General features: G+C 38.6%; 3 protein-coding genes across 3 annotated transcripts in view; 1 reads left to right on the top strand and 2 right to left on the bottom strand.

The window, feature by feature from the left end:
- The window catches only part of Oamb (Octopamine receptor in mushroom bodies), a 182,182-nt gene that overhangs the window by 16,671 nt on the left and 145,001 nt on the right, over positions 1 to 20,510 (bottom strand). The window contains exon 4 of the mRNA XM_074107037.1: positions 1,120 to 1,356. Coding sequence (XP_073963138.1) covers positions 1,120 to 1,356 — 237 coding nt within the window. The remainder of the gene's footprint in view (positions 1 to 1,119; positions 1,357 to 20,510) is intronic.
- On the bottom strand, positions 11,389 to 14,229 carry LOC141442524 (uncharacterized). Its single transcript, XM_074107546.1, has 4 exons — positions 14,137 to 14,229; positions 12,748 to 12,830; positions 12,025 to 12,271; positions 11,389 to 11,467 (listed from the first exon to the last, which is right to left on the bottom strand). The coding sequence occupies exons 2-4, from the start codon at positions 12,827 to 12,829 to the stop codon at positions 11,389 to 11,391; spliced, it is 408 nt and encodes a 135-aa protein (XP_073963647.1). The 5' UTR covers position 12,830; positions 14,137 to 14,229.
- LOC141442127 (cytoplasmic FMR1-interacting protein-like) lies at positions 15,783 to 20,345 on the top strand. The gene is made up of 5 exons (XM_074107035.1): positions 15,783 to 15,870; positions 17,160 to 17,279; positions 19,497 to 19,688; positions 19,807 to 19,928; positions 20,214 to 20,345. Exons 2-5 carry the CDS (start codon positions 17,160 to 17,162, stop codon positions 20,314 to 20,316), a joined length of 537 nt encoding a protein of 178 aa, XP_073963136.1. The 5' UTR covers positions 15,783 to 15,870; the 3' UTR covers positions 20,317 to 20,345.

Raw genomic sequence — 20,510 nt, 5'->3', positions numbered from 1 at the left:
AACTCCGATTTTCACAAATTCCTAAGACATATAAATTCCGATTACTTAAAAACACGAAATTTATTTTTTCCGAATTTCAAATATCGTTTTTTTTATATCCGATTTTTAAAATTCCGAAGAATGAAAATGCACGAAATGTTATTGGCCCGAAATACAGTATTCCGATTATCAATTTTCCGAAATGACATCGCTAATTCGGAAATATGACATTCGGCAAAATAAACTTCGTGGTTTTAATAATCGGAAGCTTGATTTTGAATCTCGAATTAATATCAATCAAGTCGACCTTGTGTCACATTGCTGAAAATCAATAACAGTAAATACTGTTTTAGGCCAATCTAAACTATACATAGCTTAAGTTAATATGTCGGGATTTATTATTGATCGGTGTAATGATATTCGGAATTTTGAAAATCGGTATTTTAGTAATCGGAATTCGTATTTTTGATATTTCGGATTATTATTGAGTCGGACTTCTTATTGTTCGGTTTATTAAAATTCGGAATTTTGAAAATCGTAATTTTAAACATTAGGTATTTTTAATTTTCGGATTTATAAAAATCGGAGTTATGAAGAATCGGAATAGTCATATTAGGAGTTTTAAAACATTCGGAATTATAAAAATCGGTATTTTGAAGTTCGTGATTCCGACTTTCGGAATTTTGTTTTTCGTATTTATGTAGTGTACCCTAGGGGTTTCTTTGAAGGATAAAATCCTAAATCACATTATTCGACAAAGAACGTAAATCACCGACGTTGCTTAAAGAATTAGTTCGCTGAAGTCGCGTTGGACTGGCCACGTCTGTCGCAGGACCGATGAACGGCGGAGCAGACGAGTTCTCAAAATGGAGACCACGGACGGGAAAACGTAGTGTACCTAGGGCATCCTGAGGCACGGCGGACGAACGTTAAGAGGGTCGCTGGCGGCGGATGGATGCGAGGGGCTGAAGACAGAGTGTGACGGGGTGTGGCTTCCATGGCACGCCATGGAAGAAGCCTATGTCCAGCAGTGGACTGCTGTAGGCTGATGATGATGATACTCAAGGTTAGAGTGATTAATTTAACCAGTAACTTATATTTCTATTCTCTATTGTCTAAGTTGATTAGGTTATCCATTACCTTTTTGTCCTTCCACCCGACAAGTGGCGGGAAACAGATGACGAACGACAGCACCCACAGTCCGCCGATCAAAGCCTTCGCCCGCCTCCGGCTCATGATGCTGGGGTAGCTAACAGGCCTGGTGACAGCCACGTAGCGGTCCAGGGAGATGGCGCACAGGTTCAGAATGGAGGCAGTGCACATCCACACGTCCACTGCCAGCCAGACGGAGCACCAGACGTTGCCGAATATCCATACCTGGGAAGAATAAGTTTTTGTTAAAAATACTCTTAATTACCATTGTTCGACGAACATTTGTTCGGTTAACTGAAACAATTACGAAACAGACAATCGATTAAACGTAACTCTGCATATCGCTACGAGTATTCTTCCTACCGAATAATCGGCGAAACCACAATCTGCGTAACTTGGCGAAACGATAGCTCACTCCTCACCCATAGACCTCCAGGTGCTTCGGTGCCATATAGCACGGAAAATAGATGACCGTTAGGGCCGAAAAGTTCTCGAATGGAGACCGCGCAAGCGCAGCATAGGATGTCCACTAACGAGATCGGATGACCTAAAACCGCAGGTTTACGCTGGGTGCAGGCTACTTCCAACCGAAGCAACTGGAGGTTTATGGGGAGACCAATGTCCAACAGTGGACGTCCTACAGCTGATATAATGATGATGAATGTGTGGTGATAGGGCCTCACAAAATTATCATTCACTCGCCAAATTTAGATCCTGTGCCGTTACTGAAAGCCTCATCAGGTTTGTTTGACCACTGCAATGGGCTGTTGCGAAGTATTTTTCCAGAGCTCATCCAAGTTTTCTTTATTACGTATTAAAAAATAAAAAGTCCAGTGCTCACTTATTTTTAGATCTGTTTTAAGTGAAGTTTTCAGTTGACGTTGTACACCCACATAACTGTTTGACGTCACGAACCGATGATAGGACCATGGTAAAGGTTGCCGTTGCCGCCTACTAAGTTATGTATGTATGTACATGTAAACACTTTATTGCACATAAAAATAAAAATAAATATATACAGAGAGGAGAACAAAGGCGAGCTTATCCCTAAAAAGGGATCTCTTCCAGCTAACCTAGTTAATAGAAAACATTTTTTTATATACACGATAAGCAGACAGTGAAAATTACGTGCGGTAAAGAGAAATAAACATAAATACTCGAAAGAGAGAAAATAAATACAAAATTATTTACATTAAATCCAACATAAACAGAAAAACAAACATTTACAAACAATTACAAAAGCGAAACACAGTCTCGTCTCAAGTGTCAGTGTCTAGGCATAATTTCTTCTACGTCATGTTATTCTACGAGTGACACAGTACTGATACATACAAAGTTACTGGAGGATAATTATCCTGGTCCATGCTAATCCATACTGCCATAGCCATACTAATATAATTGACCCAATTTAGAGGATATTTGGTATAGAGATAGACGAAGGAGTTTTATCCTGGAAAATTGTAGAGTTCCCTCGCGATACATGAAATGTTCGTAGACGGAGTCACGGGCAAGAGCTTGTGAAATAAAATGATGCAAAAAATATATTGGTATTGCACAGTCAATAAAAAAAACTTACATTCCGACCTCCAAACAAGGCAATGACCTGTCTTGGTAAACACAGTTTGTAGTAAGTAAATAAAATGTATAATTAAAAAAGCGAATACTCTATAAGATAAATGGTAAATAAAGCTACATGGAAAAATGAAGATTGGAAAAGCTTATTCGAAGTGAAGTAAGTAGTCTTATATTATAATATACCTAGGTACTCTAAATCCTAAGCCTGTCTGTGTCGGCCTGTTACTCTTCACACTCAAACCGCTGAACCGGTTTCATTTATCTGGAATAACACATAAGCTACTTTTGATCCCAACATTTTTGCTGAACCGGGATAAAATCTCGAAACCTCATCCGCTGTGAATAAATAGAGTAATAAAATTGAACACAGCTGTTTTTAGTGCAACGTCAATGAAGACCACGATATAATTTTTGTGTCCATATTTGCTCATAGCCCTCTTGTTCTGAGAGGAGGCCTGTGCCCAGCAGTGGGACGTATATAGGCTGGGATGATGATGATGATGATTTGCTCATATACAATTTTTTATTCGATTATTTACTCATAATGTCATCACTGAGATTTTATCTATACCTATAATGTTATTTGGGAGAATTTCTTTATTTATAAAGTTATTTTATATAATCATCGCAGTTCTAACCTAACCTAACCCACTTTTCTGGCAGGATTTCGGTTCCGTGAGGGTCGCAGTTCTAACTGGCTTATTTGGCTTTTTAGTTTCTTATTTTTAATTTACTTGCATTTATGTATGGATAGATTAGGATTAAACAAAGGTATATTTTAAAATATATATAATAACAAATGTTATTGCCTAAAATCGATATGTTGAATAATGATATATACATAAATTGTAGTAATAAAGAATTTATGTTGAATGACATTATAATATAATAAATTCGGAGTTCCAAATGATATTCTCTAAAATAAAAATGTATAATAATCATTAGGGTGTAAAATTGTATGAGATACATTTTCGAAGTTTCAATAATCGAATTTGCAATTTTTATGAAATTTGGCGCACCTATAATTTTTGAGAATTTCCATAACAATTTAATGTAATCCTGGAATTTAAATCCAACAGCTGGATCTAATAGTTTACACGTGCGAAACAGCAGGTAAAGCTAGTCGTTAATAACTAAATAACATAATAATATCCCTGGTATAGTCGTAACGATATCCAAAGGGTAAGCTAGTGTAGGGTAATAGTACATAACACAGTAGGGGGTAACTAACCGTCTATCACGGATAACGATATGTAAATGATGGCCTTACTATTGTCACAATATCTTTAATTTTAGAACTCGATAGTAATAATTATTAAATTAGGCTTTACTTCGCGGAGGTCCATATCAATGAACTAAAAGAATTTCTTTGCTCACCCTCCTCGTTCCTCCATCTCCACACTGTAAGACACACAAAACCACTACACTACACTGATGCGTTCGAACTTAACCAGAGCTCATCTTCAGAGCAACACAACCGAACACCATGCTACCTGATTTTAGACTAAACTAAACTGCATGAACACGCATTATCTTCCATAAACTTAACTGCCATAAGGTCGCGGGTGAGCAAAGAAATTATTTTAGTTCTCGATCGTAATTTTAGCCTGCTGCTCCACTAAGGCGGACACGAGCGGAGCGGAGAGGAGACGTGTTTGGATCGATCAATCATATTAGTTGAATCCACATCTCGACTCCGCCTCATTATCATCAGACGTGTAGGGATTGGTTGATCCCTACACATTCCTCTCCGCTCCACTCGTCTCCGCCTCAGCAACGCTCGCATCGTACACAGCAAACCGTAGTAGTGTGCGGGCGAAAACACGGGCCGCGGGAAGGAGATCGCGCCAGTGACGAGTTGGGACAAAATGTTTGCGGTTCCTTCAAAAATACGGCATAACATAGTTTGGCATTCCAGTAGATTAGGATAAACAAGTCAGTAAGCAATAAGAAAAATATCCCACTAAATATTATAAATGCGTAATATACGATCGAGGTGAAATGCGATTTAGTGAATCACTACTTACAAGGAAATAATGCTTTTGAGGTAAAGAACTAACAAAAATTGTGAAAACGTTCTACGGTGGGTTATAAATCAAATGGTTTGACTGTACAGTCGCCATTAGTTTTTTTCACGACTGGATGGCAGCAACGAGCAGTGGGTCTCCTGATGGTAAAATAGATCAGCAACCGCCCATGAAACATCTGCAACACCTTGGGTATTGCGACGCGTTGCCAACTAGAGGCTCTAAGATGGATACCTCATGTGCCAGTAAATTTCAACTGGCTGTCTTACTCTCCACGCCGAAACACAACAATGCAACACTGCTGCTTCACGGCAGGATTAGCGAGCAAGATGGTGTAGCAATCCGGGCGGACGGCCATGGTCAAAAATTCGGCTGCACTCTATTTTATTAAGATTTTGATATTTTCGATCACGTTGGGTAGCTCCGAAATATCAGTACACTTAGTGTAAGTTTTTCGGTTACAAATACGTCTCGATCGCGTTCGCGTTTCGCGCGGAAACATGAACTGCGCCTCTAGCGGAACGTGTGCGATGTTCGTGTTTCCATACAAATTGAGATTTTAACGGGAACGCGATCGAGATCGAGACGTAATTTTGTAACCGAAAACTTGCACTAGTGTATTGGCGAATGTAACTTTAGTTTTCTGTATTGCTCACTATTGTAGTATTCAATAAAAAGCCGTTTTATTTTATATTTAACTATCTCCTTCTCTCTTTTTGCCCACTTAAATCGGATTTCCGTGTTAAAATATTCATACGACTTCTAATCGAGTTTCAATAGTAATGCGCAGAGGCGACAGATGTTGGCGAGATTAAATTTAATTAAAATAATACGCCACACGGTGGGTTTTCTTCGGCATTAATCTCTTTCACACCGTGTCGGGATGTAGGTCAAAACGATGACGTATCTACACATGGGACATTTTGATCTTTTGAAGCGAGAGGGTAACATTGGATTTAATTGTTATTAAGATGGTTAAGCATTAATTCACCTATTCAAATCATTAGCTTAAAGGGTACAGTCATCAGTAGCACTGCAATGGTTGATACAACAAATATCTGATACTTATATTTCTAAGGCTGGAAGGACCAGATATTTTTGCACGCTCTGCTGTGGCAGATATTTATGCCAGTTGAGAAACTGAATTACATACTCAAGGGGAAACCTTTGTGCTGCGGAAACCGTATTGATATTCCTCAAATGGGCCAAACAAACTCAACCAGAGCTCATCTTCAGAGCAACACTACCATTTGAACCTTTTTAATAGTAAGTTTGTTTTGGTTTGTTAGCACTATAATATATTTTGTGTTTGTTAGTCTAACATCTGGTAGCATGGTGTATGTACGGTGGTGTTGCTCTGAAGATGAGCTCTGGTTGAGGTCGAAACGTGTCAGTGTAGTGTGGTGATGGTATGGGTTGTGTGATTTGTGTGTGTTCTTGCAGTGAGGAGGTGGAGGAACTGCATGAACACGCATATCTTGCATTAACTTAGCTATCATAAGGTTTCGGGTGAGCAAAGCAATTGTTTTAGTTCATTGCTATCTATAGAACTAAAATAGAAAGAAAACTAGAAATACAAATAAAAATAGCTGATTAGAAATAACTGACATGTATGCGATAGAATAGCATTAGAAAAGACGATTTAGCTGTGTTAACGTATCTCAATTTACGTTACTTAGGCGTGACACGGCAGGAATGTATTATTTTAGTGTTATTTTGTGGCAATATTTTTTCTTCTTAAAAAAATATATATACAAGTATATTTTAACTTAATATAAATAAAGGACTCTTATTTTAATAATGCTAAGACTTCATGAAGGTTAGAAGTACACAATAAAATTAACTACGAAAGTTACTAAAATATTCTATTATTTTCCAGATCAAAAGTAAAATTAGTTTCAGTCTTATTCAGTTGAAAATTAAATTCCATTGTTTTGCACAATTTTAACTTCGAAATCTTAACATAATTACCGTCTGGATTCTGTATTAAGTTACGCTTCTGAGGAATTCTCTAATACAAATATTAATGTTATAAAATAGTGTTATTAAATTCCCAATTAGTATAGAATTTCATGCAAAATATATAAAATTAAGTTAGCCCAGGAGCTGACGATATGTTTTTACATTTCAATACGAAACATAGGTTTCCTCAATACTATTCCTTTTTTGAACACAATATCATCAACATAACTGAACAACCATAGAAGACATTGAAGAATTACAGTAAGCAACAAACATAATGATGGTGTTTAAATAAATAAATGATAAATAAATAAATGTCACGGGACAATTCACACCAATTGACCTAGTCCCAAAGTAAGCTCAGCAAAGCTTGTGTTATGGGTACTAAGCAACGGATAAAATATAATTATATAGATAGATACATACTTAAATACATATTAAACACCCAAGACCCGAGAACAAACATTCGTATTTTTCATACAAATATCTGCCCGACACGGAAATCGAACCCGGGACCTCAAGCTTCGTGGTCAGGTTCTCTAACCACTAGGCTATCAAGTCGTGTTTGATTGCATTACCTGAAATCAAATGAAATTATATTTGGTCTTATAAGGTGCGAATTATCAAATTGAAACCCCGGAACCCCACCTTTTTTTTTTATTTTAATTTCATTTAAAGCACCTAGGAATACCCAATATCTTATGTCCTTACATGATAAAACTTCATCCGGATCAGTTGAGTATTTTAAGCGTGAAAGCAAAACAAAGATCACTCACATTGGCACATTATAATATGACATTATAGTTAAGATTTTATTTTGTACGCAAAAACCAATCCATATAATATTATAAATGCGAAAGTACTCTGTCTGTCTGTCTTGTCTGTCTGTCCTGCTGTTACGCTTTCACGCCTAAACCGCTGAACCGATTTTGATAAATTTTGGTACAGAGATAGAATAAGCCTTGGGAAGAACATAGGCTACCTTTTATCGCGAAAAAAGAGGCTTAAGGGGTTGAAAATAGGGGATGAAAGTTTATATGGGTGAAGTTCGTCTGCTGTCAAAGATAAAACTATGAAACTTGGCATTTAGGCACTTGATAAGAATCCATACTATCCATACTTAATATTTAAATGCGAAAGTAACTCTGTCTGTCTGTCTGTTTACGCTTTCACGCCTAAACCGCTAAACGATTTTGATGAAATTTGGTACAGAGATAGAATAGACTTTGGGGAAAGAATATAGGCTACCTTTTATCGCGAAAAAAGAGGCTTTAAGGGGTTGAAATAGGGGATGAAAGTTTGGTGGAAGGTCGTCATTATCGAACTTGCCATTTCGGCACATGAAAAGAGATAAATAGATATTTGTCCGCACGTTTTTTTAAAATTCTTCCTGTGAGGGGGTGAAATAGGGCATGAAACTTTATATGGAAGATCGTCATTGTCGAAGATAATTGGTCGGTTCTTTATGAAACTTGGCATTTGGGCACGTGCTAAGAAGATACATACATAGTTGTTCGCGCGTCTTTAAAAATTCTTCCTGTGAGGGGTGAATAGGGGATGAAACTTTATACGGAAGATCGTCATTGTCGAAGATAAATCGATGGTTCTTTATGAAACTTGGCATTGGGCTACTTATAAGAAATAAATAGATATTTGTTCAAGCGTTTTTGAAAATTTACCTGCGAGGGATGTTAGCAGAGGGATGATGCAGTGTTAGCAGAGCCTTCTATGCTCATAGGCGAAATGTACGCATGTGGGGTCATTTTAGATGGCGTATTCACATAGACAGTCAGATATGAAAAATTATTATTTTCAGATTTTTCTTATTTATTGTGCAATAAGAGCTACCATTATGCAAAATTCCAAGTTTCTAGGACAGCCGAAAGTACCCTATAACTTTTTCTGTTAAGGCAATAGGTTTGGAAACACCTTTTTAATGACTGTAGCTTTTGATTGCCTCGACTTAGAGGTTTGATAGACGGACGGACGGATAGCAAAGTAATCCTATAAGGGTTCGATTTTTACTTTTTAGGTACGGAACCCTAAAAAACATTTGCTCCGGCGCTTTTCAAATTTCGACCTATTTACTTGAAAATATGGGGATGAAAGTTCTTAAGGAATTCCAAACAAATTACTACATATAAGTATATTTATCGGAAATATGTGTAGCTATGCTTAGTAAAAATGCCGTCTTAATTATAATCCTACCCTCCTAACTTACAATAAAGGACGTAAGGTGTCAAGAGTTCACTATGAAGAATTAAGTAGCCATTTTATGTTGGCAGGGTAGAATACACGTCGTATTGCTAAAATGTGGCTTCCCGCAAAATATTTATGTTTTACCAAAGAACATGGATGAATGGATGGATAAAAAAAAACAAAAAAAAATAGTTTAGGTATATTTATAGCAATGTTTTAAAATACATTATTTTCAGTAAACCGTAGAAGTTTCTATGTGCTAATTATTGGCAAAATAGGTATCCTAAATAAATTAAACCCTTCCCAAAGTTACTGTTCCACGCGGACGAAGTCGCGGGCAAAAGCTAGTCTCTTATAAATGTTTAACTAGCATGATTCTTTGTGGTTCCCAAGTATTATAATGAGAATATGCAGCTTGAGGATTCAAGATACAAGGAAAATAAAAATCCGTTTTTAAAACTGACGTAAACGTGCTTGAACTAATTTTATAAATGCGAAATTGTGTGTGATTGTATGTTTGTTCGTCTTTCGGCATAGAGACAGTTTATAGGCCAGAGAGTGACATAGGCTACTTTTATTCCGAAAAATGCGCAGTTCCCCCGACCGGGGATCGAAGGAACGTAACCAATTGAGAAAGTACAGTCACAGCAGTACCAGTCACAATATCTGACACAAAAAGTGTGCATAAATATCTGATAAGACTCGATATCTAGGGCCGGTAGGACTTGTCAGATATTTTTGCACGCTCCGCTGTGGCAGATACATGTGACTGTCAGCCTAACGAGCCAGACTTGACAATAGGAAACATGCATGGAACCATTGGCGTATCTAGGATTATTTTTCAGGGGGGGGGGGATTCTGGCCTGGATTTTGTGTGAAGATATCAGTATTGTTGAATTTTGAATCAGTAGGTAGCCGAACATCCTGGGGTGGGCACTAGACCATACTGGGGTGAGGCTGCCCCCCCCCCCCTTCTATATGTATACGCCTATGCATGGAACACAAATTTGCCCTTAAATATTTAACATGACATAAAATTGAATCTGTTGAAAATGGGAACACCCAAATACTCCGAAATATTTTATTCCGAATTTGCTAATTCCGATTTTCAAAACTCCGATCTTCACAATTCCGATTACTTAAAAACACGATTTTTTTTTCCGAATTTCAAAATATCGTTTTTTTTAATATCCGATTTTAAAAACTCCGAAGAATTAAAAGCACGAAATGTTATTGGCCCAAAGTACAGTATTCCGATTATCAATTTTCCGAAATGACATCTCTAATTCGGAAATATGACATTCGGCAAATAAACTTCGTGGTTTCGGAATCTTGATTTCGAATCACGAATGAATATCAATCAATTTAGATAAATTGACCTGCATACAATACAATACAATACAATACAATTACTCTTTATTGTACACCAGAATACATTCTTAGCATACTTAGGTAAGGTTAGGTTAGAATTGCGACAAGGCACGAAGCGCCATAACTGCGTGGAATAGGAGCTCCGCGAAAAAGGTCTTAACAGACAGACGCCCAAAAAGTGATCCTATAAGGGTTCCGTTTTTTTCCTTTTGAGGTACGGAACCCTAAAAAAGGGCAGACATTGCCGTTTTAAATTGTCGAATTAGACATAGATCCGACATGAACTATGGCGTCATGTGTCACAACGACCATAAATTAAAATTAAATGAAAAATATGTTATTTCGTTTTTAGTTCACATAGTAACATCAAGCTAAGTAGAAAGATGACACGAAACTTTTTGTGGATGATTTGATTGATTTATTGTGTTTTTTATGCGAGTGTGTACGTGTGTCTGTTATTTTTTTGTGTAACTTTCCATATTTTTGTAAATTCTTCTATGACTCGTTTTGCCAAACAATATATATATCATCGTGCGGCCCAATGTGCAATAGAATGTACACAATAAGTTCAAGGGAATTATGAATCTATGACATTGTAACAAAGTAAAAATTCTTTTTTTTTCTATTGTTTACACCATTGCAGTTTGACGACAGTTTGACTTTATTCTCGAAACAATTAGATTCTAATTGCTTTGTCAATTTTTTTCAAAATATTTTTATGGTGGGCTTCAGGAGGATATATATGATTACGTATAAAATGATTCCTTAATCTCTATTATTTACCTTTCTAAAACAGTCGCTGTCTTTAACAGGAAGCATGATTCTGCTCATGTGCTGCTTAGTCGCAATATGATGACCTTCATTGCTATAGTACGTGTCAAAATATCCCATACAAATTAGACATTTTCCTTTCTTATTGAAACTGTGAAAATTATCATACGGCACGTTGACTTTTTCTTTATCCACATATATCTGTATTTTGGAGCCAGCTGGATGTATAGTTATAAATCTAGTGCGCCACGGCTGTTCTATTCTGAATCCTTTCACCAAAGACCAGAATAAATCGTATTTAGGGTCGTAGGGTTCCGAATAACCGCTTGCTTGTTTAGTTTCATTATTAACTTCATGTTTTTGTTTGTTGATCAGTTTTAACAGGGTTCTCGTTGTTAGCTTTGGCGATATTGCTGTCGTTTTCTTCACCACTAAAAAATGAGCAATTCGCGCTCTTCTGCCTCAAACACCTCAAACGGACTTCTTGTACCAAAAAAATGATCGTAAACTTGTCTTGGGACTCATAGGGTATTTAGGGTCAGTGTTGTCTTGGCTCTCGCTCTTTTTATCAGGCGAATCATCATCATCATTATCCTCTACGGCTCTGTAATATCTATTTGATTAATCACATTGGTAGCTTTGTCATGAATCCCGCTTAATTTATTAGACGAATCATCATCACCATCATCATCATTGGCTCTTTCAATATTTAGCCTAGCCATATTGGTAGTGTTGTTTAATTTGATATGGTTATGCTGTTTATTCTTCTCAGTGTCTTGGCTTTGTTTAATTTATCAGGTGAATCATCATGTACGGCTCCTTCGATATCTATTTGACTAGCCGCATTGGTAGTATTATTAATGTCCTCTTGGCTCTTGCTAATCTCATCAGCTGAATCATCATCATCATCATCAACATTATCATCATTATCATCATCACCACCGCAGTATAAATTTGCGAGCATAGACAGTAGCTGCTCATCTCTGACTGCTTGTCTATGCGTCCCTGTTTTCTTATGGTCGCCGTCAGCCATAGTGTTACAAACGGCGCAGTATGTCCCGACGGGGCGGGGGTGCGGGGCGGGGGGCGGGCGGTGACCATAGCGCGCATGCGCTCCGAGGCCGCGGCCATTATGCTAGCGTTAGCTCTGTGCGTTTTACTCGCGTTGTGCGCTCCTGAAAACGCTGCCGGTACGTCGGTGGCGCAAATATGGCATATGTAGCTGGTTGATGGATCTGGAACAGTTTTTTGATGTGAAATACTAGTGTTTAACCGTGGCTTCGCGCGCGTAAGCTACATTAAGCAGTTGAATTGAAATTCCGAGTTCTTACTAAATTTCCGTGAGAATATCGTGATAAAAAGTACCTAACAACCTTTACCCTTTAAACTTTAACCTTTTCGCCACCACGTCAAATACAAGAGACATCACCCATACGCCAGCCTTCTATATTGCAATGCCTAAAATTGAACGAAGGTTGCTTTTGCATTGAAGTAATGGACGCATATATAGGTCGTTGGCGTGGAACCTGCGGTGCGTATATATATGAGTCGTTGGCGCCGAAAAGGTTAACATAACATTACTAAGTAATGTAAAATTATGCTGAGTGGGGCCCACTTCATATTATTTAATGGTAACTTTGTATTCTTTCCCTTCATCCAAATCCGTCCAGCTGTTACATGGAGTAAAAAACAAAAACGTAGGGTATCTAACCTGCCTCTTTTTCATTCTTCTTGGATTTCCCGGTCCGGGTGCGCCCGCGCAGTATTGCGTCCGCATCGCCTAAAGATGACATTCTGAAAAAAAAAATCGTTTTGAAACTTGCATTTTTACGCTGGTGCCTAACATTATTAGTACAAAAATCAAGAATTCAAATTGATATGACAGTTAAAAACTAAAATTGAAGAAAGAAAAAAGATATTTATTCACTAATACAGAAGACACACAAATACTTTTTTTTTACATAATTACACACAAATAAACCAAAAAAAAAAACATGGAAACATACATAAAAATAAGCAAAAGCGAAACGGTCGCTGACTCAGCATTACGCAAAATAAGTATGTTTCTGTAAAAATTCTCGTTTTTGGTACAAGCTTCTTTTGCTAATTGTACTTTTTATTGACTGTACTTGCATTGTCATCCAGCTTACATATTATTATCGTACGTATTTCTCAAAAAGTTGTCCTGTCATGAAATTGTAAAGAAAACAGTTTTGTCAAGAAATTATCAACCCTAAGGACGAGATCATAAAACATAAACTGCATAAAACATCCAAAATTTCTTGACGTCAGGAAAACGTCAAATCCACGCAAATCTTGTGAGGGGAAAATCGTTATTTTGTAACTACATCGAAACTGTCTGTTGGATCCAACAACAAAGATTATCTGACTTTTTATCACGTTTACCACAAGGTTTTGTATATATTTAAAAACAATATTACTTGTTTTTTGTGGTGATATAGCGCCTATTGCTTACTTAGAAAATCTCTATGTATATACTCGTGTTTTCTGTACTGCTTACTGTGTTGGTGTGCAATAAAGAGTTATTGTATTGTATTGTACAATGAACTAAAATAATTTCCTTGCTCACCCGCGACCTTACGATAGCTAAGCTTATGCAAAATATGCGTGTTCATGCAGTTCCTCCACCTCCACACTGTAAGAACACACACAAATCACACAAAGAAAGAAAGAAAGAAAATACATTTATTCCGAAAAGTAACAAAGAAACTTGAACGATTACATAAATAAATAACACAGACAAGGAAAACAGTTACCATTCACGAAACGGACCACAAACAAACCCATCTATCACCACCACGCGTTTCGAACTCAACCAACTAACGCTGTCACTCAACTAACTGTTAGACTAACGTCTGGTAACTGTCTGGTAGAGTTCGAAACCAGCCAACCAGCTACACTAAAAAGTTGATGGATCCAATTATTTTTATACTAGTAAAGAAGTGAAAATAGTACGGTCAAGGACTTTCATTCTGGAACCTTTTCCTCGTTAATTAATGCGATTTCACTAAGACGTTTATAGTGAAATGGTACAATGGTGACTCATGAATAAAAGTCCTTAACAGTCAACGTATTATACCTTAGACACTTTTATTTCTAACAAACAAACGTATTATCAAGTTACAAAGAACTCAGACAAACTACAACTAGATAGTTTATTTGCTAAGTAAATAAGCTGGCCAATTATTTATAAGCTATCAGTTGCTTATCTGAAACTGAAAGATAAGGATAAATGCAGTACAATCATATATCTATAACTAGTGTTTACTCACGGCTTCGCACACGTGAATCATGATCCAGCAGCTGAATTGAAATTTTGGGATTTTTGAAAAATTCCCGCGGGAATTTCCGAATATTAAATCGTGTTTTTCATCGACGTTACATTAAAAACAATCGTGTCAAATTTCAAGACTCTAAGCCCAGCGGTTGTTGTTTCGAGATTTTATCCCTATCCCGTGGGATTATCGTAATAAAAAGTAGCCTGTTTTATTCCAGATGTCCAGCTAGCTATACCACATTTCATCCAAATCCGTCCAGCCGTTTCAGCGCGAAGGAGTAACACACATACTCACTCACTCACAAACTTTCACATTTATAATATAAGTAGGACTATAAAAGACTAGTCACGAGATTGGCACGGGTGTGTCATATCTCATATAAAACATCAATGAAATCCACGATGTATTTTTTTGGTAATTCCCATAGGAATTTGGTTAATACCGGAATTTCAATTCAACTGTTGGTTTTAATGGTTTACGCGAGCGAAGCCGCGGGTAAACGCTAGTAAATAAATATAAATGCGAAAGTTTGTAAGTCTGTTTGTCTGTTACTTCATCACGTCTAATCCGCTGAACCGACCGAAGGACATAGGATAGACTTATCCCGGAAAATTGCATAGTTCCCCCTTAATAGCGATGACAGAATTCTACGCAGACAGAGTCGCGGGTAACGGCTACTTAGAATATATGATTCATGCTCTCTCTTTTTCACAGGTTATGGGTTTCGGACTCTTCCTCATGGATTCCGACGGCTGCAACATCAACCGACTGGACCAGAAAAAGAAGATTCGGCTCGACAGGATAGACAGGATCTTCAAGGTAAGACCCATTGGTCCATAGGCAGCCGTGGTGTCTCCTGGTACCTAGAACAAGAATGGCCCTGGCCAATAGATTTTCTAGGTGGGCAAAGTTTTTAATCCTAAGAGCAAGTTTTTTTTTGCGCCAATCTTTTTCACAATCATTCCAATAAGTCTTGAATGGATTATAATAGCATGTGAACACTATTCATTTTGAATCTTGATTAACGGTCGCTCGTGCGACTTATTTTGGCTCTTGCCCTATAAAGGGTTTAGTCTGATGCGGCGTCGGGTCAAAACTTTCAGAGGTATATAACTACAAAAATTGGTCGTGCTATTTAGCCGGTTGCCCGATCAACGCGTTCGCGGGCAAATTCAAATTTATTTATTTATTTGTCAATAAAAATTTACAGCATTACAGTTAAAACACCAATGCGCTGTAAAATTCAAATTATACAAAAAAAAAACCTTGCACTAATACTTTGGCGGGATAATTTAAGTGGGCCGATTTTGGTGGGCCAATTCGAGGCCTGCGGGCTTGTTTTTTAGCGGGCCAGCTTTCTAGACGATCTTTAGACGTTTAACGTACGACTTATGTTTTTGATGGGCAAAAATGTAAAGCTGGTTTATCTGATTATACCTTTATCCTCAGAATCTGGAGGTGGTGCCGCTATTTGGAGACATGCAGATAGCCCCGTTCAACTACATCAAGCGGTCCAAGCATTATGATCCCAGCAAGTAAGTCGGAACTATAAGCTAAGCTGTCGCGTAAGGTCGCAGGTGGGCAAAGTAATTACTTTGCCCACCTGCGACCTTACGCGACAGCTACATCTGTGCAACAAATGTATCATGCAGCTCCTACACTACAATGAAGGCTTTACTACAGGCCTTATTAATAGGCTCAGAGAGCTATGCTATCCTCGGGGTGTCTCTACGGGGTCGAATCAGAAATGAGGAGTACAGTCACCAGCACCAATATCTGACGCAACAAGCGTGCATAAATATCTGATACGACTCTATTTCTAGGGCCGGAAGGACGTGTCAGATATTTTAGCCCGCTCCGCTGTGGCAGATATTAATGCTGGTGACTGTACGTAGGAGAAAGAGGGTCGTAGGAGAGAGAGGGATGTTAAACTAACGCACCAAAACAAACATTTAAATTTGTCACTGTAAAGCCCCAAGTACCACTTTATTTTTCTCAAATTACTACTCGTACCTAATTTTTACTTGGCGATTGAAATATCGAATTTCAATGGTTTTCGTATTTTTTGCATTAGAAATACACATTACACGTACATTGTGTCTTAAGGGTGGTAAATAAGGAATTACGAACGAGAGTCTATTAGAAGCCTAAGAGTCGATGTTCCGCCGAATCCATCATTTGTGATTCTAGTACCGCCCGTGCGACATACAATGTTTTTCATCACATTTGCGAGTAAAATTGCATATTTGTAAAAGAACAACTCTTTCATAAATTGCCGATACCGCTGACTGCGCTCTTGGCAGCGCCAGGCGCTGCAACACGCCATGCAGTAGCAAACTCATTTACCGACCTTGGGCTTCATGACAAGAAAATAGTACGGGCAATGACTCATTTACCGCCCACGGGTTTCATGACAAGCACATTAATGTCGAGGGTTTTATTTGGGGGTTGCAACCAAGGTAGCCTGCATGTTACGACACTTTACGAGCAAGTGTGATGAAAATCATAAGCAATCTTGCAGGTACATCAAGGACTGATGTACAAGGATATGTACACTTTTTTTGGTTTCATAAGTACCTAATACTATTTTTTTTAAAACGTGTTTCAATAAAATAACTCGACAAGATGGTTTACCCTTTTTCTAATGCTAAAATAAACGAATTATAATAGCATGAGAACGCATTCATATCTTTTCGTTCGACCACAATCATGTCTGATGGTAATGACGATGGAGCTTGCCTAGCTTGCCTAATAAATGCCCGTTCAAGGTCTGTCAGATTAGCGATATGTTATCTGTTAAATTATACATTTTTAAATTTTCCAGATGGCCCCTGTCCTCCAGCCCCAACCCCCCTCGCCGCAAGCCGACCTGATGGTCCACCTGCCCCAGATACGCGAGGAGCATCAGAACTACATCTCGGAACTGGCCAGATACAGCAACGAGGTGGGACCACAGATATAGATTACACTAGATTACGCAAATGCATCTAATTCGCGTGTCCGAACCCCGCCAAACGTCGGGGTTGGCCCATACAAAGACTGACCGCTAACTGACTAATCATGACTAGTGACTGACTCGAGCCCACGGCGCGGGCGGGCGGCGCATTTGAATCTATTTTGCGCGGACATCGGGGAATTCACATCGCTAATTCGCTCTTGAGACGTCACAGTAGATATAAAAAAGTGACACGGTTGGTTTTCATACAGATTGAGGTGTTTGCGTTATCTAGTGTAATCTATATCTGTGGGTAGGACTTTAAAAAAAGTGTTCCGTACAAATCTGTAGGTACCAGTGTTATGCTGCGTTTCCACGAAAAATGTGCAAAGATTTGTTGCGAGAAATGTGTTTTTCATGAACCAATAGAAACACTTCATTAACCCCGACACAAAAAGAGGGGTACTATAAGTTTGACCGCTATGTGTGTCTGTCTGTCTGTGGCATCGTAGCTCTTAAACGGGTGGACCGATTTGAATGCGATTTTTAAAATTCAAAATCAGGGTTTCTAGCGATGGTTCTTAGACATGTTTCACCAAAATCGGTTCAGCCGTTTTTGAGATATTGAACTTTGAAGTGACAAAGTCGGGGGTTTTCCAACTTTTTGTTGGTTCGGGTATTTACCTATCCTCGCACAGCACATCTCTGGTGGAAATGGAGCCTTAGCAGAGCTCTGCTCGTAAGCTAAATCTACTCAGGGGTCATTGAACTACAATGTAAGGAGAATATTAGTAGTTTTGACTCCCCCTCCCCCTTCTAGTTCCCAGTCCTAACTTTACTTAACCTAACCTAACTTACGTAAACAGTGGTATATTATGTTTTAAGCTATTCGTGTTTTCTTATTTCACTTGTGTGAAGACTAGAAAAACAAAAAAAAATAGAACCATAAAGACTTTTTTCGTACAGTTTTTTTACACATGGCATCAAAAATCCTAATAAAATCCGGTTTTTTGATTTTTTCAGTTGTCATAGTTTTAACAAAACTTTTGCGTAAAACGGAACGCGCTCTGAAAAAAAGGGAATTCCCCGCGCGGTGTTTAGTAAACGGCGCGCGGGAAATTCCCCTAAAATATCTCATTCATCCAAACAAGCTTTCGATCGTTCCGTTCAGTTTCAGTTTTCATTGAACTTGTTCTTGTAATTGCTGTTCCTGTTGGAAAACTGTTTTTTTTTTTTTTTTAAGTACTATAATAATGAATAACGATGACAATTACATTGATTGATTTTTAACCAACATTTCATCATCATTCATCCCAGCCTATATAACGTCCCACTGCTGGGCATAGGCCTCCTCTCAGAACAAGAGGGCTTGGGCCATAGTTCCCACGCGGGCCCAGTGCGGATTGGGAACTTCACACACACCATTGAATTGCTTCGCAGGTTTGTGCAGGTTTCCTCACGATGTTTTCCTTCACCACAAAGCTCGTGGTAAATTTCAAATTTAATTCCGCACATGAATTTCGAAAAACTCAGAGGTGCGAGCCGGGGTTTGAACCCACGACCCTCTGCTTGAGAGGCGATAGGTCAAACCACTAGGCCACCACGGCTTCTTAACCAACATTTATAACAATATAAAGAGAATTGATTAAATCATTGATTTTTATTGAAAAAATAATTTGATTTAAATCATGATTTAAAACAAAATGATTTAATCATGCCAACCCTGATCTGCAACTATACGCCACGGTTTAACCTCTGTGTTTGCGGCGCGAAATTGTACTCAGCATCTGGTCCTCTAGCTAGTATATGGCTTACTCTAGGACGTTCTACAGATTGGACCTGGTTATGGTTGCTCGGACGACTGTAGGCAGATTCAAGTTTAAACCTGGGATGTGGACGGTTGTGTATGATGTTATGGGGTTAGGATGGGCTGCGTCGGTTTCTAAATTCAGTGTTCCCTCTGTCTTGGAAAGCTGCTGCGTCAGCTAGCACAGTGCCTTCGGGCAGCGAGCTGATGCCAGAAGCTTTGTCGCTTGGTCTAAACGAGTCGGCTCCACCAGGATATGTCGGCGCTTCGCACACCTCGTCTTCCGAATCGTCACCATCCCTTTCAGCTCGACAGACTTGTCCTAAATCAATCTTACTTGTCTGTTTATATGTGTGTTTTAGGACGGCGCACTTAACGCTGTGTGCGCTAAGTCTAAACTCTGTTTTTTTTGTCATCAGGTAACAACAACGTTCAAGGAGGCTGGCTCGGACGCGGAGAACCGGGCGGTGACCGAGCTCTGCTTGCGCGGGCTGCAGCTGCTGTCGTCGTGGTGCTCGGTGTTGACCGAGCTCTGCTCCTGGAAGCTGCTGCATCCTACAGACCACGCCAGTAACTCGCGCTGCCCGCCTGATGCTGAGGAGTACGAGCGGGTGAGTGCCTGGCTAGAGAGACCAGAGGCAGGTTAATTATTGGCCTAACAGTCGCTATATCATCATAAGCGTGAGCAGTTACTAACGCGGTCACTAATATTTTATTTATTATTTTCAGGCGACCCGCTACAACTACACTTCGGAGGAGAAGTTCGCCATGATAGAAGTGATCGCGATGATCAAAGGGCTCCAGGTGCTCATGGCCAGGATGGAGACTGTCTTCGCTGATGCTGCGCGGAGGTGAGTCTATCGGAAATGAGGGCGGCGGATATAACTTCCGCAGAAACTATTGGAATATCTTTGAATGTTTTTTGAATACTTAGATCTTTTGGAAATATATTTTTTAAAGATATTCTGTTCGCTGATAATTGATAATTTAGTTTAATCTCCTCTGAATCATAAGTGTAAATTTGAAAGAAATATCTTAAGTAAAATGATGCGTTTTATGCACTTGTTGTATAATCGACTATTTTCCTGATCTGAAAAAAAAAACGTCTCAACATTGTTATTCCGATTTGTCTTTAGATCAATCTACGCGGAACTGCAAGACTTTGTGCAGTTAATTATGCGCGAGCCATTGAGGAAGGCGATCAAAAACAAGAAGGATCTCATACGCAGGTATCTATAACACCTTCAAAATATATATATCATGGGACACTTGATAACAATTGACCTAGTCGCTAACTAAGCAAAGCTTGTACTATGGACAGGCAACGGATAAACATACTTATATAGATAAATACATACTTAAATAGAAAAAAAGAAAGAAAGAAAGAAGACATTTATTCACTAACACAGAAGCACACATATACAGCAAAATTT

This window comes from Choristoneura fumiferana, chromosome 25, assembly GCF_025370935.1.
Source record: "Choristoneura fumiferana chromosome 25, NRCan_CFum_1, whole genome shotgun sequence".
Taxonomy (NCBI): Eukaryota; Metazoa; Arthropoda; class Insecta; order Lepidoptera; family Tortricidae; genus Choristoneura; species Choristoneura fumiferana.
The sequence above is the reverse complement of the archived record's forward strand: the minus strand, read 5'-3'. Positions and strand labels throughout refer to the sequence as shown.